Source organism: Magallana gigas, chromosome 5 (assembly GCF_963853765.1).
Source record: "Magallana gigas chromosome 5, xbMagGiga1.1, whole genome shotgun sequence".
In the NCBI taxonomy this organism is placed as follows: Eukaryota; Metazoa; Mollusca; class Bivalvia; order Ostreida; family Ostreidae; genus Magallana; species Magallana gigas.
The window spans coordinates 53,689,084-53,707,092 of NC_088857.1; the positions used below are offsets into that span (position 1 = coordinate 53,689,084).

Here is an 18,009-nt window from a genome sequence, read left to right on the forward strand (position 1 = left end):
TTGATATTCTTTATATAGATGGTCGGTTATTATTCGAACTCATCAAATAGTCCTTTTCGGCAACTAAGGTTTTATCCATTCTTATTCTAAAAAAAAAAAGAGATAAACATTTCTATTTTTTTTAAAAATCAATAGATATTTTTAATATATGTAATTTGTGATTTGCCCTAAAATTCTTCCAAAGAATCTGGTATGTTTCATTTCACACTCACCGCGTGTTTTCTAATAAGCCTTATGTCTTTGGAGAACTGATTCTTCAAAATGTCTATTTAAGGAATAAGGAATCATTCTTTGAGTATTATGAGGAGATAATTTCGGTTGGGGCGATGAAGGCGATGAATCCAATGAAGGGCTTTATGATAGATTTGACCACGCTCCGACCGAAATTAACACCTAATAATATTCAAAGAATGATTCCTCATTACTTATATTTATATTATTTCCAATTTGTACACTTTAAATCAACATTATTTTAAAACCACTATTTTTTTTATGTAGCACATGCTATGTATTACTACGCGGCGCAGACAATACGTTTTTTCGGTTATGCTATAAGACATGCCCATTTTGTGTCGCTCATGTTTTATAAAGTTATTGGGTTATATGGTTCAAAATTGATTCGTAATGTTATCACAGACAAAGACAGTTGAAAATGTAAATATTACGAGGTTACGGATGCTGGCACCTAGCCTTTATTATTGCATACTAGTTGACAAGATAGTGACGATGTCATTTCATCTGAGTCGGACCAATTCGCTCCTTGGTGCATTACGCCAATATCATAATGAGCGTGCATGTCTCGTGATCATGCTTTAATGAAAAAAAATATTCTAAACGTATATAATTGACTATTTTTATTAAATGAAAATTGTAGAAGCATAGAAAGCTACGTTAATTGTAAGCTACCTTAATATTACTGATGTCAGGGAATATATCACTGGGCAAATTTTTGAAAATTGCACAATGTGGATTTGTCAAGTTTTTGTCGTAGATTTGCCCAGGGCATGTGTGCGTCGCTGCAGTTGGTTTTTAGATTTGCATTAAAGAATCAACAACATGTTAAATCAAATGAAAGTGCGCGTTAGATAAAAATGGTAAAGGTATATGCAAAACGCGTATTGAATCGTAGCTGCAGGTCTGTACATCCCAGGTCGTCCATCCGAATTTTTTTCAGACCGGGAGCTACATACCTATAGCTAGTTGAATCGTATATGATATATTTTGCATATTTTACAACAAGCATAGTCTAGAGCAATATATTCCAGTCACCTCTTTCGTCAGTATTGTAGTTCTGAATTGTTCTTTATAGCAAGGATTGACCTTGCTCTATATGCAATACTCACACAGCAAAACAAATAGTAAGAAATTCTGTCCTTTCTATGAGAGAAGGAGAGACAACAGGTAATATATACAACCTTGATTGATGGCATGCGAGCAATATGATGAAAAAACTACCTGATCTCCAGGTAAAACATTTGCATTGTGCGAATAATTAGACCTGTTTGCTAAGTTATGTAAAAATTAACACTCCTTCAAAAATATTCTGTTTGTATGTTGGTCACTATACCTAATTAATTTGTTATAACGCGCCCGGCTAATCAAGTTTATTGTGTAAAGAAATTTCATAAATGGGTTCAAAAATCAGCAAAGCAAACACTGATAGATGTGCAGTGTAGCCGAAGATAACTAGCTATCTGATATGGAGACCCCCATGTTAACAGGGACTTTATTTTATTGTGTTTTATTTGTGTTTATTTCTGGAATCTCAAGTTTAACCACATATAGATCTTGTTTGGATGTAAAACACGGTTCTAATCCTCCGAACACTAAAGATGGAGACTACCCCCTCCTTATCAAGAACAAACTCGTCACACCTATATATTGTGCAGGTAAGTCTCTCTCTCTCTCTCTCTCTCTCTCTCTCTCTCTCTCTCTCTCTCTCTCTCTCTCTCTCTCTCTCTGTATCTTCTTTTTACATGTATAACGCCCTCTTTAAAATTCGTGTTGTGTGTCTGTTTATAATTTGCGTTGTCTATTTAATTTATTTGTCTGTTTGTTTATAATTTGTTTTGTCTGTCTATCCGTCTGTCTTTATAATTCCTGTTGTCTGTCTTTCTGTTTATTATTCGTGTTGTCTGTCTTTTTTGTGCTACATGCTGTCTGTTTTTAATTTTGCTATCTTTCGTTTTGTAAATTGTGCTGCGTGTCTGTCTGTTTAGAATTCGGGCTGTGTGTCTGTCTTATAGGTAACTCGCGTTGTCTGTCTGTTTTTATTCGTGTTGTCTGCCTGTTGTTCGTCTGCCTATATGTCTGTCTGTTTGTAATTTGTGCTATTTTTCTGTTTGTGATTTGTGCTATGTGTCTGTTTGGTTTTCATCATATCTGTTACTTGTGCTAGTTATTCTTTTACTTTACTGCCTGTTTTAATTATATGTGAATTGCGCTATTTGTTTGTCTATTTGTGTGTAATTCATGCTGCCTGTTTTTGCGCTGTCTATTTGTCTGTGTCGCTTGCTGTCTCTTGAGTTTGCTTGCAATATGAATATGAATATGAAGTTAGCTCTGATCACCTGTTGTCCGTCGTCCGTCCGTCTGTCTGTCCGTCTGTTCCTCTGTCTGTCCGTCTGTCTGTAAACTTTTCACATTTTTTTACGTCTTCCCTATAACCAGTGGGCCAGATTAAACCAAACTTGGTATAAAGCATCCTTATGGTAGAGGATTTGAAATTGTAAAATTAAAATGGGAATCCCATAAGAAACTTTTTTTCATGTACCACTGCACCAGAAGTGCCAACATTTACACCCAAGCTTGTATAATTAATCATGAAGAATCAAAATTGTTAACACCGTGAACACCGGACTAGTACTGGGGCATCAAGAGGAGTTCAAAGTTTTACATGAAAATATATAGTAGAAATGATTAAAAAATTCTTTTAAGGAACTACAATGCTACAATTTGTGAAATTCCCATGTAAGCATCCTCAAATAACGTAGATTCTAAATTGTTAAAACTGTGGCCCCCCGGATTAATACTGGGGTCCCAAGAGGAGTTCAAAGTTAACATAGAAATATACTGGGGGACAACTGTTCCTTGAAAGATAAAGATACAAGGGATAGTTGTTTAGGTGAGCGATATGGCATTTTGTCTAAATGTAGCTTTTTGTGTGTATCTTGCGTTTTTGTTTGTGAATTATGCTATATATGAATGTCCGTATATGCCATGATATGCATAGCATCCTATATTCGTGCTTCCCCTCTACATAAAACATGTATAGTACTAGCTATCCACATCTTGTGCTGCCTCTCGAAATTTTGAATTTTATATCATTTTCAATTAGACATGGCCACCTCCATCCCAAAGGAATACCTGACCCTGAGGGCGGGTCCCAGCAACAACTACGCCTCGGTCTACGACAACATTGGTGAGTACAGCACTCTCCATCGCATCTCAAGAGGAAGGGAAAATGGCTGCAGTTGTTAAAAAAAATCGTATCTTGGTTTTACGCAATACACATCAAGTAGTTTAACTTTGCAATATGTAAATGAACACACAAGGCAGCTTCTGTGAAATAAACGCCAATCTTTTTTTGAACAAGTCACTCTTAAATTTTACCAAACTTTGGAATTAAAAAAAATTCTCTTATAATTTTGGTCAAATGATTTTTAGTATCAATAACTACATCAAACTAAGTTTTAAAGTAAGATAGTTGCATGTACAGCCGTTAAAACATATCAAATCAAAAATAAGTCTGCACTTTTTTCCATTTGTAAAAGGTATATATGCCGTTTTAAATGAAAATTTTAAAAGAAAGAAATGTTTGTTAACTTTTTGCAAATCATACAATTTCAATCAAATGCATTTAAAAGTATTAAATATAGATTTTAATTTATCTATTTACTGACCGGGTCGGTCAATAATCGCCCAACTTTGAAATATTCATAAGCACGTGGTGTGACAGGCTAATTTTAGAACGTACACAAGATGTCGACGCGAAAACGTGGTCTTTTAGTTGGCAGTGGAATAATGCATTTGGAGAGAAAAGAAAGAAAGAAACAGTTTAAAAGAGGAAGTTGCAAAATGAGAATCTATATTTGAAGACCACTTTTAGCGATAGACACGTGTTTGGAAATGAATTTAAACTCAGAGGGGATAATTTTGACGTCTGTTGTCAAACGTAGGAAAATAATGGTCAATTGCAAAACAAAAAGCTCTCTTCAATTGTTATCGACACTGATACGCAACCATCCACATAAAATGCTGATGACCATATTTGATGCAGCACAAACATCTGTTGATATGAATTCAAACAACTGTTAACAAACCTGTCGTATTGCTGCTATTTTGACAATCGCAACTTCTCGGACCTTTCTGGCAAGCGTTTCCAAACTTGCCTGAAAGGCCCGAGAAGTTGCGTTTGGCTTTTCTGAATTACTGTTCCCGCGAACATGCGCAAATCCACCTCAAGCTTTAATCGTTTATGAATATGCATAGGTACTGTAAGCCGCCGTTATTCATTTTCAAATTATGGATAGTACCTCGTTAATATTTATCAAAAAAATTCCAAAATTTTTCTATAAACTTGTTTTTCATATATCTAGTCATGCTGACAAAATTTGAGTCTTTTTTTCAACATCGCAAAAATGCCGTTAAAAACGGCATACAAGTATAATTTGATATGCAAAGTCATTATATTTGTTCATTAGCTTATAAACACCGTGTATAGGTAAGCTGTTGTGTCCTTCAAAATTTATCATTTTCTTTTTTCTTTAGACAGTAAGTATTCACAAAGAAAAAAGATAACTTATTTCGAAGGACGGCTGACGACTTATCATTGTAGTTGTTATAGATGTGATATCTCGATATGCATATTTCAATTGACTTTCAAAACGATCTTATCGACAAACCTTTTCAGTGCGAAATTTGCTATTTAGGAAAGCTAAAAATCTCCCCTTTTCAATGTCTTATTGAGCAAGCCTAGGTTAAAACATTTAACCACCATACTTTAGGGTTTTAACCACTTCGACTGGACCTTGCACAGTTTTTTCCCAAATTGCATTAATATCAACCATATCAACGCACTTTGAATTTTTTTTTTCAAAGTTCGTTGACTTGGTCCAAGATTGATGTACCTTAAACAAATTTTTCAAAGTGCATAATTGTTCAAAGTGCTTTGTAACACTGCTGCTTGGGTATTTAGATTGAATTTACCAGTATTATTTGTTTTCGAAATCGAGTTGTTTTCAGATTATATTTTATTATTTTATCCGAGAGTCAAAAGAGCCTTACTATATTTTTGAAGGATCGTCTTCTGTGGTAAGCGCATGCTCAGACGCCCGTCCCCGGCAACTGAACCCTGAGCGTGGGCGGACCGAGTACAAGAAGGTCAGGCTGAACGTTGCACAGTTGTCTGTCAGCATCACAGACCAGCGGTTTACCATTCAGAGAGGACCCAACGCAATTCCGTAAGTTATCTTCAATTCTCCATACACACATTTTACTAGTTTCCATAAGCTACATTGTATCATGTTGCTTTGTTATTTTTTTCTATAAGTTATCATACCGTGTTGTTATTTCGTTTCTATAAGTTATACACTGTTATATATTTCTTCGTTTTTTTCTGTGTTACATGTACATGTATTATAGTGTATTGACTTCAACTGGAAAAAAAGTTTTTACAAAATTAATGGAATGCTATATAATTATGTCAGAGTTTTTTTTTGTATGTCTAGCTATGCCACGGCCGGGGACCACTTCACAGTCTCCCCTCAGTGTATCCCCATGGGAACGTTTAAACTGGACTTAACCGGATCTCCGTTCGTTGTCTCTCAGGAAACTCAGTGGACGTTGAACGCATCCTCTCCCCCTGGGACCTCCCAGAAACAATCCATATTCATAACAAACTCCAGTAAATAGTTTCATTTCAAAAAACTACTAGTACTAACGACTTAAAACTGATTCGTCTAAACAATGTAAAGAAAGTACTAGTAATCACTTTACCGTTTCACCCTTTCAGCATACATCGGGTGTTTCATGGATACAGATGAGCGACTTTTGCCAAGTGCTAACTTCACTGGCGATTACGTCACTGTGGAATCGTGTGTCAAGTTCTGTAACAGCAGGGGATTCCCCTTTGCTGGGATGCAGGTAGAACAATATAATTCAATTTTGCATTATGCGTTTGTGCTCTCTCTCGCTTCGCTCAGCCGAACATAAATCAGTTCCTGTTCAAATACAAAAAGACAAACACAGAAATAGGATAAGACACAGTTAGCCATTTCGATAAGACATAGTTCGCCATTTATTAATGTCAAGTCTGAACAAAGATCATCGAATCCATAAGAGGGCTATTCAGCATCCATATATAAATTAAAGTCGAAATGAACTGCTACAGACGGACGAAGTCCTGATGGGAATGACACTCTAAAAACAGCTGGATATATTGAACAAACTTCATACAATATCTCTTAAAAGAAAACTAAAATTACAGCAGTAAAATCAAGGAAACTTGTAAGCCGTTGGCTAACTTTTGTCGAGTGGTTACTATTACCGATTCCAGAATTTAAATACCTCTTAGCCAAACACCTGCAATGACAATGACCATGAACTTTATCCTCATAACTGAATTTACAGTGTAAAGAAAATACATATGTACAGTATGTACACACTACAATATATATAATAGATGAAAATCATTGGTACAGGCATGATGAAGGGATAACATATATAATTTAACCAAGAGAGCTAACTCTCTCAAATATAGTATCTAATAGTTTACAAATATTGGTAAGTTGGTTTATGTTTGCGACATTAAACAGTTTTTCAAATTTTACAACATTTGGATTTGTTATGAAATAATTTGGTAAACATATAAACCTTCAATTTGATATATATACATCAGTACATTTGAAAAGGTAGTGAAATACATCCCCAATTTCATTGCAGGCACACAATTTACAAATTCTGTTTTCTCTAGGAATATTAAACCATCTACCTATCTCAATAGGTAATTTAGCATTGCCAGTTCTGAAATTACAATTTTTCTTACATAAATTTGTTGGCAAAGTCAATAAATACTTTTCAAAGTCCAGTGACTTTTTAAAAATCCTATAATTTAAACCTTTTAGAGAATTATGTACCCCGCTATGCCATGATTGCTTAAATTGGTCCAATAAAATATTGTATACTTTAGATTTTAACCAGGGTATGTTTATTGTGTTTTATATATGTCAATCCACATTGATTTAAAGTTTTCTTAATGGCTTGGCACCATCACTACGGCAAATCACTACGGTAAACAAATTAGTATCCTTAATCTAAAAAAGCAAAACAAAACAACTTAATTACCCATTACACTACATCGAACTTGGTCCAGTGGAATAGTTGACAGTCCACATATTCCAAGGGACCTTGGTTCGAACTAAACGAAACACGCAAACGTTATTTAAATTTTCTTCGAAAAGAGAAAAGAGAAAAGAAATATAGAAATTGCAGAGAAAATGAAAAAATTAATTTGTTCTTTTTTATGAAGCAGAGTATTTAAACGTTTCATCATGGGTTTATATTGTTATTCATAATACCTGGTGCTAGAAAACACCAAAATTAAAAGCCTGATTCAAAATTTAATTCAAAAAGACAGACTGAAAGAATTGCTTTTCTTCATAATACATTGTCTTTAAAAGTAAAAAACAATATATAGCTATGTCATGCATGCTATGTAATTTTTAATTTCTACATACACTGTAATTATTTTGGCTATGTAGAATTCCAGTCAATGCTTTTGTGGAGACAGTCACGATAGATACCCGAGGGCCGAGTCCGAGGCCGAATGTAACCTTCCCTGTGTGGGTAATGCCAAGGAGAAGTGTGGGGGTGTGGGCAGGATCTCCGTGTATGACACGGGTAGGGACGCTTAGTTAGCACTATTTTCTCTTAAACTGTTTCTGATTCTTAAAAGACATTTAGCATGTTTGCAATACTATCCTTATATTTACTGCCAGTTACTCAGCTTCACAATCGTATTGTTTCACCTTATTAACATTTTTTATCATAACATTCGTAGTAGGAGTAAATTATCTGATATATATATAGTTACGTAAAGGTCGGTGCTAACATTTTTCAATACTTCAACAAAATTGTTTGAGCACTTTAAGCTAACATGTAATATATTTTAATTTTGTTACCCTCTAGGTTACCCCCAGGCGATACAGGGTCTTTGTGGGGGCTTTCCTGGGAGATGTTACCCTGCTTTGAAGGCAAAACCAGACCAGACTAGGCTTCAACTGACCCTCATTCCTTCTCATCCCTGCCTACAACCGTAAAGTATCACACATGTACACGTCCCCTTGTACATTGTACGAGTACCTCCCCCTCTATAAATATCAACCAAAGTTTCTCATTCCAAGAAACTGAAATCTAATGTCAATCAAACTCTCGGTCAACGATTTCAAACTTTGACCGGATTAGGGACTGTTGATTCATGAATAATATTCGCACTTAACTTTTAACTTTTAACATGAAGCTGATTTGCGAACATATGTCCAGGAAAATAAAATTTGACCGATGTGCGACTTTTTAAGACACGACTTGATCAGATGATGGTATTTTCGCCACACAAATGTATTGATACATATATGCATTGAATGCTTATTTTTGGATGTCGTCGGTTCAATGACACACCAAGCGGTGCAGACAAATTGAATAGCGCGCGTTAGCGCAGTATGATAATTTGTCTGCACCGCTTGGTGTGTCATAGGACCGACATCCAAAAATAAGCATTCAATGCTTATATATATATTTTCATACTGATGTCTATTTGTATGAAAAATTGTGCATCGCCGCTATAAAGCCATTATATGCGCTCTTAGTCTGGGATATGAAACATACATGGAATAGCCATATTAATAATTAACATGTTATTAAGTCAGCTTCCGCGACAAAAAATTTAGTGCCATAAACTTTGTGCAGAAAAATCGAGTAGATATATATATATATTAATGATTGTTTTAAAAAAGTACATATCAAATTGGAAGTTTCATTGAATCTTACAAAAATAAATATACTCAAAACAAGTGAAGACGTTTGTATCTGTGCTCATGGCGCATGAATTAGCTTTTAACTTGTATTAGTGTATTCATACAAAATTGAACGTCGCAGATTTCCAATGCAAACATTAGTGGAAATATACACGGAATGTAAATGTAACTATTGTTAAGCTACTGAAGCAAGTCTATTAATAAACAAAATCTTGACTGTCTCTATGACTCTATTTAGCTCACCTGAGTCATGTGAGCTTTTCTGATCACTTGATATCCGGCGTCCGTCCGTCCGTCCGTCTGTCATCTGTTTACATTATCGACTTTTTCTACAAAACCAGTCGGCCAAATTTAACCAATAAAAGGCCCTAAGCATATTTGGGTGAAGGGATTCAAGTTGATAGGTGATCAGAAAACTGAAATTTGTGTGGAAGCAACCTCAGGTAGTGTACATGTTGGTTCAAATCATGATTCTCGGGGGTAGGGTCGTGTTACAACGGTAGGGGGTAGCGTATTTAGTTAAATGTAGTAAGAGAAAAATCTTTTAAAATCTTTTTAAAGAATATCAACTCAAGTAATTGTCAAGATATTTCATATTTGATTCAATGAAGCTGAATTGATGAAAGTTTTTGTCGCTCTGAAGACGAGCGATGTGGTGTTACTTAAATAAATTTACCTTGTCTACAGCATTTATAGTTAGTTACCATTGTAAGAAAACGCTTCAGACGAAGATAAATCGTTCCTTTTCAGATTGAGTCCTTGCAAGAACGAGGGGCAGTGTGAGGCCGTTGGGGGGAGGGCCTACCGATGTAGATGTTTTGAAGGGTTCTCAGGCTTCAACTGTGAAGTTCCAAATAGTATGTATCTGGGTGAACAGTTTCCAAAAAGATTTGAAATCAAGAAACTTAAATACAACTCTGTTTGATATTCTTTAATCCACAAAAAGAAACCTCTTTTCAAAGATGATATTGATCGCATGTAAATTATAAGCAAGTGACAAAAAAAGAAGTTCGCATATAATAAAAATCCGTATTTTGTAGTTATTTATCAAGGTTTAGTCTGCCCGCCACAATACCAGCCGGAGACCTGTGCCTGTGATCCTGTCTCCCCTGTGCAGTGCTTTGGTGCCAAGTTTATAGGAGACATATGTCAAACTAAATCTGGCATAGTAAGATGTCTTGCTAAATTTTTGTAATCATTTGAACACAGCAATGGTATTCAAATAACTAGTTTCTCTACAGTAATATTTGTGTGTATCAATTTTTGTAGTGTACAGTGTATTTTATAGACCATGCACATGTGAAGATACGTTACTTGGGACTTTATGACTCAATAACAAGATTCACAAAAATTGCTGCTAAAACTATAGCATAAATGTACATTATAGAGGAAATTCATGTTACTCGATTGCTAAATTGATATCAATTTTTTTTAGGCAAAGGTTGGTTGCGCCCCCAGTAACTCGTCCCACGTGTCTCTGTTCAATGTTGACGGCAGTCTTGGCCAGCAGTCAGTATCCTGTCCCCCCGGGACCAAACTAGTGTGGTGCTCAGTATGGGACAAGTAAGTCTCACTCTGCATGTCTGTTTGTCTTATTATCTTATCGCATACACATATGAGCTAAAAGTTGGATGGAATTTGAAAATATTCAGCTCCAATGATGGCCATTCTCTTTTGACCGTTCCAGTAGTGTATGGATATAAAGTAATACATGTAAACAATGTAGTAAACACGTCTTTAGGATTTGAGTGTGATTTTTCAGTGACAGAGTGAGGCCTTCCTGGGGTGAGGCAGACAATGTCCGCTACTCTTCGGGACTGTGCGCTCTCCACCATCAGTGTCTCACGTGCACTCTGCAGGCCAGGTGTAAAAGTAGGTATATATATTTGTATATAATAAGTTACTATATTTGAAAAAAAAATTACATGTAGAATCAAATAACTTTTGATCTGCTTGATGAATCATCACAAATTGACGTCATCAAATAGCATGGTAATGTCAGCATGTTTAGGACAGTATCAGTATATAAAAAAACCAACTATATAACAAAATGTTTTCTCAAAGTATCGCAACACAACAAAAAAGGTATATCTTATGAATAAAAATTACTATCATGTATCAACATGTATCAACATGTGTCGGCGAACTATTATCATACAGCGAACCGCCATAGTGTATATCTATATTTAATTTTTAAGACGATGCATACTTAGTGGAATGTTTTATGACATTAATTTCACTACATATTTTTCTGGTTTTATATTAAAAACATTACTCTATGTTTCTTTTTTATGTACAGGAAGGTTTCAATTTTTCTATGTTCGCGATATAATATATCTCGAAATTTAACCTGTCGTTTAAACATAAGACATAATTGTATCTTTTAAGTTTTAAATTAGTTAAAATGCAGATATTTAATGTTTAAAAATAATGCTTTATTGTAAATGTTTTCTGTTTCATATGAGGCATAGTGAAGATATTTGTTCCATGTATATTTTAAAATGAGACATAATGGGAATGTTTTATGGTTTCATGTGATATAAAATGAAGATATTGCATGGTTTTAGATGAGATATAATTTTTTTTTTTGGTTTGCGATGAGGCATTTTGTAGATATTGCATAGGCGTCGGAACCGGGGGGGCTAGGGGGGGCTTAGCCCCCCCCACTTTTTTTGCAAAGTTATACCTAACCATTAGAAACAAAGCATGATAGAGGGTTCAGCCCCCCACTTTTTCTCGCAAGAAAGATTATTGTTCCTAAATTTACCTTGAAAGATTGAAAAGTTAGATTCAGAAGCACACTGGCCCCCCCCCCCCCCACGGATTAGGAATTTCATGATTTTGGAAGAAAAAAAATTGGATAAGTAATTTTTTTTTTTTGGAAGTATAGGTATACTCCCCCCCCCCCCCCCCCCCCCACGGATTAGGATTTTCATGATTTTGGGAATTACTTTTTTCTCAATATTTCTGAGGATTAGTCTAGCCCCCCACTTTCAATTTGCTTCCGACGCCTATGTATTTTATGGTTTGTGATGAGGCACAATATATATATATTTTGCAGAGTATGACTGTGGCTGTAAGAATGGAGGTCGATGTCACAAAATCACGGGGGAATGCATTTGTAAGGACGGCTACTACGGAACAAAATGCGAGACGTTTGATTACTGCAGTTTCTACGAGAATGAGATGGGGTACCTGCCGTGTTACGGGGCCGGTAATCACCTGTAATTGTATTTATATAGAGAAGCCCCCCCCCATTCCGAGTCATTCTATAGCACTCTAGCTTTTATCAATGATACACAAGAAGCTTTCCTAAAAATGACATTTCTGTTGCAGTGATGTAAGGACACCCATTCCATTTTTTTAGAACTTAAATTAACATCCCTCTGATATTAATTGAAGGTGTCCTTAAAATAATTATTCGTCACATTTGATTCCCTTTTATGTAAGAATGATTGATGTCAAGATTGGTTCGATTGAACAAGTGGCTCTAGAAAAATAGTCCAACAGGTGAACAATTAACGTATGGATGGATGCCAAAACAAGGTTCACTTGAGATTGTATCTCAGGTGGGCAAAAAAGCATACAAAGCATGAATTCGAAATTGAAATGGAAAGGATATTTTGACTGATAGGTCGTTGAACCTGGCGCTTTTCATATCATCACTTTTTACAATGTACATACCACATCGTGATTTTTTGGTGGAGTAAAACGGTGAAACATATACATGTAATGCGGTCTAATTGATTCCTAGCTCAGTGGATCATGTACACGTAATTCTGTCTAATTGATTCTTAGCTCAGTGTAACATGTACACGTGATGCTGTCTAATTGATTCCTAGCTCAGTGTAACATGTACACGTGATACTGTCTAATTGATTCCTAGCTCAGTGTAACATGTACACGTGATACTGTCTAATTGATTCCTAGCTCAGTGTAACATGTACACGTGATACTGTCTAATTGATTCCTAGCTCAGTGTAACATGTACACGTGTTACTGTCTAATTGATTCCTAGCTCAGTGTAACATGTACACATAATACTGTCTAATTGATTCCTAGCTCAGTGTAACATGTACACGTGATACTGTCTAATTGATTCCTAGCTCAGAGTAACATGTACACGTGATACTGTCTAATTGATTCCTAGCTCAGAGTAACATGTACACGTGATACTGTCTAATTGATTCCTAGCTCAGTGTAACATGTACACGTGATACTGTCTAATTGATTCCTAGCTCAGTGTAACATGTACACGTGATACTGTCTAATTGATTCCTAGCTCAGTGTAACATGTACACGTGATACTGTCTAATTGATTCCTAGCTCAGTGTAACATGTACACGTGATACTGTCTAATTGATTCCTAGCTCAGTGTAACATATACATGTGATACTGTCTAATTGATTCCTAGCTCAGTGTAACATGTACACGTGATACTGTCTAATTGATTCCTAGCTCAGTGTAACATGTACACATAATACTGTCTAATTGATTCCTAGCTAAGTGTAACATGTACACGTGATACTGTCTAATTGATTCCTAGCTCAGTGTAACATGTACACGTGATACTGTCTAATTGATTCCTAGCTCAGTGTTACATGTACACGTGTTACTGTCTAATTGATTCCTAGCTCAGTGTAACATGTACACGTGATACTGTCTAATTGATTCCTAGCTCAGAGTAACATGTACACGTGGTACTGTCTAATTGATTCCTAGCTCAGTGTAACAAGTGCACCTGATACTGTCTAATTGATTCCTAGCTCAGTGTAACATATACATGTGATACTGTCTAATTGATTCCTAGCTCAGTGTAACATGTACACGTGATACTGTCTAATTGATTCCTAGCTCAGTGTAACATGTACACATAATACTGTCTAATTGATTCCTAGCTCAGTGTAACATGTACACGTGATACTGTCTAATTGATTCCTAGCTCAGTGTAACATGTACACGTGATACTGTCTAAATGATTCCTAGCTCAGTGAACATGTACAAGTAATACTGTCTAAATAATTCGATCCTAGGTCAGTGTAACATATACACATAATACTGTCTAATTGATTCCTAGCTCAGTGTAACATGTACACATAATACTGTCTAATTGATACCTAGCTCAGAGTAACATATACATGTGATACTGTCTAATTGATTCCTAGCTCAGTGTAACATGTACATGTGATACTGTCTAATTGATTCCTAGCTAAGTGTAACATGTACACGTGATACTGTCTAATCGATTCCTAGCTCAGTGTAACATGTATACACGTGATACTGTCTAATTGATTCCTAGCTCAGTGTAACATATACACGTGATACTGTCTAATTGATTCCTAGCTCAGTGTAACATATACACGTGATATTGTCTAATTGATTCCTAGCTCAGTGTAACATATACACGTGATACTGTCTAATTGATTCCTAGCTCAGTGTAACATGTATACACGTAATACTGTCTAATTGATTCCTAGCTCAGTGTAACATGTATACACGTGATACTGTCTAATTGATTCCTAGCTCAGTGTAACATATACACGTGATACTGTCTAATTGATTCCTAGCTCAGTGTAACATACACGTGATATTGTCTAATTGATTCCTAGCTCAGTGTAACATATCTATACGTGTAATCATGTTTAATTGATTCCTAGCTCAGTGTCATGCTGTTCCGGAAAACGGAATCCGTGCCTATGGAGGCGACCAAAGGGGAGACCACTGTGTATTTCCTGTCAGTTACAAAGGCCAAATGTACGGAAAATGTATAGAAGAAAATATGGTCAGTATAGTAAATAGACTGAGCTACCCATATTAAAATAAATGTAAAGTTTATTGTCAGAATCTTAAGAAAATATCTAATTTCCACATTCAGGAATAAGGTAAAGTTAAAATGCAACAGATTTGAAACGCATTTCGTGATTTGGATCATGTGCAATAGTTTACGTTCAAAATGAACTTGAACAAGCAGCGAGTGTATTTTAGAATAAACATCCCCATACGACCCAAGTAATATGAAATTCGTAAATATTTCGTTTGCCATGAAGAATACAAATATATATCGTGCATTTTAATGAACATATAAAGTACACAATCAGATTGAAACATTGTATATTCGTATATTCATATATTCATCTGTACATGTATGTGAACAGTCCAGCCCTCCTTTCGCTTGTGGGTCTGTATTTGATGGGTCACGTGAGGGGTACATTGACCTTGGCCTGTGGTCCCCGGGGTACAGGTACACGATTGCAGCGTGGGTCAGACCTGCAGCAGCGGATAGGACCAGGCGGGTATGTTGAACGGAGAACGGGGTCTTAGGGCTGTTAAAATAGGTTCGCTTAGGTTCCTGGTTATAAATTTTGGTGGATTAGTTCTCGATGCTTTATTTATTTATTTAATTCGCTGTCAAAGCAATACATGTACGTCGTCATTTACGATTTCCGATGTACATTTGAATTCAAAGATCAACTCAACAACGAAATTCACGAAAATTGGTATTCATCGAATAATGCTGACACCAGAGTAGTTAAAGATCTCTATGAACTTGTTTTAATTTTTATATGAACGTGAATATAGCTAGTGAGAATATGCATGCAAACCACAGGTAGGTTCTGAGAGTCTGAAATATAAATCATGTACTAATTTTTCTTTATTCAGACCATTGTTGGGGGTGTGGGATACTGCCGGGATTTCGGGATCTACAATTTTGAGAACTTCTGGGTGTACTACAGAGGGAGGAACTGGACCTGTACCAAGGGGGTGGACACCACCCTAGCCATCAGGACGGGGCAGTGGTACCTGGTGGCCATCTCCAATAACGGCACCCACGTGACTGGTTACGCTAACAACCACAGTGTCACCGTGGAGGTAAGGATATCTGGGGGAGGGCTGTTTTATATGTTCTCATTGTTTTATAACAGATGATTGCTAAATGAAATGAATAAAATTGATTGTGAAAAATGACGAGACAATGTTTGGTTGGAACCCCCCTATATTTGGCAAACTAAATAAATTATATAGTTAAAGTTCTCCACAAGGAATAAGTGCATACACATACATGTACCAATCGACGCATTTATTAGCAAATAAAAAAAAAATGTCAGACAGCAGTATCTGCAAAGATCAAGGAACAGAAATTGAGAGACATCAAGTATATCTTACAAAAGTTTTTTTTTGCGAGTACCCTCTGAAATACAAGATGATTCGTGTTTCTTTTCTATGTAGGCCACTCCCTATTTCTTGCCGACTACAGCGAGTTTCTGGATCGGGGGAGAGGAATGTTGTCCCACAGGGCGGTTCAAGGGCATGATCAAGGTCAATTATTAATCAACTGATTGGTTAATCGACTATATCAAAGACAAAAGATTCGGACATTGCTGCACATAAAAACTTGTCCTTTTTTATTCCGATAATACAAGCGAGTTTAGAGTATGCAGTTAAATTTTTTTTTCAGTCTGTGAAAATATGGAACCGAGCTTTGTCGTACCAGGAGATCAATAGAAGTATGAGCACTACTGGGAGCGAGTTCTCTACCGTAAGATATGAGTTATCTACCGTAAGATATGAGTTATCTACCGTAAGATAAGAGTTACCTATCATAAGATATGAGTTATCTACCATAAGATATGAGTTCTCTCCCGTAAGAATAAATGCATTGAATAAAAACAAAAGGTAAAACCATAAATAAAACAGTACACAATATTGTTTGAACAAAATGTCATCCCTCCTTGTATCCTCTATCTAGGTTGAGGCGCTGACGGGGGGACTTGTGGGCCACTATGAACTCGGGGAGGACATCAAACCTCACTGTATAGGGACTGACCACGGGGGACAGGACTGGAGCCCCCGGCACCAATCATCCATCTCTGGTAAACATCGTGCATCTGTTTATCTACAAACATTTATCCCTGCTTTTCTCTGAGTGTTTGGATGTAAAAAAAAAAGAAAAGTTTGATTATTTTTACATTATGCAATAGAAGATTAAGAAATATGAAAACAATTTTACCAAAAAAAAAAAATGCAACAGTTCATGTTCAGATTTTTTAAAAGACACACCATGAGCATAGGTTTTATATGATGAATGAGTATTTGAAACATTATTCATATTAAATAAAAATCTCTTTCTACAGCAAAAACTTTTTTCTCGTTTAGGAACTCATTGCAATATTCTGCTGTTTCACATACCGAGGGACACCATTGTGTCTGTAACGCCATACAACAGGACCACAAACACGGGGGGAGTCCTGGTCATCGACGCCCGCAACATCAGGATAGAGGGGACACTGACGGGAAATGAGGCGGGCTACCCCGGGGGTCAGCCCAACAGCCGGGGGGGACAGCAGGGCGACTCCATCAATGGTCGGTTACAGATCATACCAGCAACTATTCGTCCCTCCCTCTTTGTAAATTGATTAGAATTTCAATTTGTTTTACCAAGTTCACATGACAAGAGTCCAACAGGCCTTAACGGTCACCTGAGGACCTTAACCTACACACAGACCTGTTATGGAATCTCAAATATGCCTTTAATTGAGCTTCATTCTGGGGTTAAAATAATCTAAATCATGATGATGATCACCCCCTCTCCCCGCTCCAACATTAAAATCTTGCAACAAGGACCATGAAATCTATAATGTCGGTAAACAACTTTAACCCCGGATATTGAAAAGTCGCAAGACTCAAACGATAGGAAATGATTTTCCCATAATTATTTCACTGTCAAAATAGCTTTAACGTTTACGTAATCATGTTTTTATAATTAAACTAAAGATGGTAAGTATACATGCTTTACCACCCCTCCTCCCCAATCCTCACGTGTTAGACATAATTCTTACACTTGAGCATTCAAATAAAGAACAAGAGTCAGAAGATTCTTCGATTATTTATACCCTTGCTTAAAAGGCCAAAAACTGTAAACGTCTGGTAAAAATGGTCAGTCTTTTATGAAATTCCGTTTCATATTTATTGCACACAA

General features: G+C 36.2%; 1 protein-coding gene across 2 annotated transcripts in view; it reads left to right on the top strand.

Moving 5' to 3' along the window:
- Positions 1 to 1,567: 1,567 nt before the first annotated feature.
- The window catches only part of LOC105332975 (uncharacterized), a 44,806-nt gene continuing 28,364 nt past the window's right edge, over positions 1,568 to 18,009 (top strand). The window contains exons 1-19 of one of the 2 annotated variants that reach the window (XM_034480576.2): positions 1,568 to 1,889; positions 3,338 to 3,421; positions 5,300 to 5,462; positions 5,730 to 5,905; positions 6,014 to 6,144; positions 7,761 to 7,899; positions 8,188 to 8,314; positions 9,783 to 9,889; positions 10,073 to 10,200; positions 10,468 to 10,595; positions 10,795 to 10,904; positions 12,094 to 12,246; positions 14,690 to 14,814; positions 15,188 to 15,325; positions 15,693 to 15,902; positions 16,260 to 16,349; positions 16,489 to 16,569; positions 16,780 to 16,903; positions 17,187 to 17,393. In XM_034480576.2, coding sequence (XP_034336467.2) covers positions 1,700 to 1,889; positions 3,338 to 3,421; positions 5,300 to 5,462; positions 5,730 to 5,905; positions 6,014 to 6,144; positions 7,761 to 7,899; positions 8,188 to 8,314; positions 9,783 to 9,889; positions 10,073 to 10,200; positions 10,468 to 10,595; positions 10,795 to 10,904; positions 12,094 to 12,246; positions 14,690 to 14,814; positions 15,188 to 15,325; positions 15,693 to 15,902; positions 16,260 to 16,349; positions 16,489 to 16,569; positions 16,780 to 16,903; positions 17,187 to 17,393 — 2,611 coding nt within the window. In that variant the 5' untranslated portion in view covers positions 1,568 to 1,699. The remainder of the gene's footprint in view (positions 1,890 to 3,337; positions 3,422 to 5,299; positions 5,463 to 5,729; positions 5,906 to 6,013; positions 6,145 to 7,760; positions 7,900 to 8,187; positions 8,315 to 9,782; positions 9,890 to 10,072; positions 10,201 to 10,467; positions 10,596 to 10,794; positions 10,905 to 12,093; positions 12,247 to 14,689; positions 14,815 to 15,187; positions 15,326 to 15,692; positions 15,903 to 16,259; positions 16,350 to 16,488; positions 16,570 to 16,779; positions 16,904 to 17,186; positions 17,394 to 18,009) is intronic. The other variant, XM_034480583.2, reaches the window with a different exon arrangement.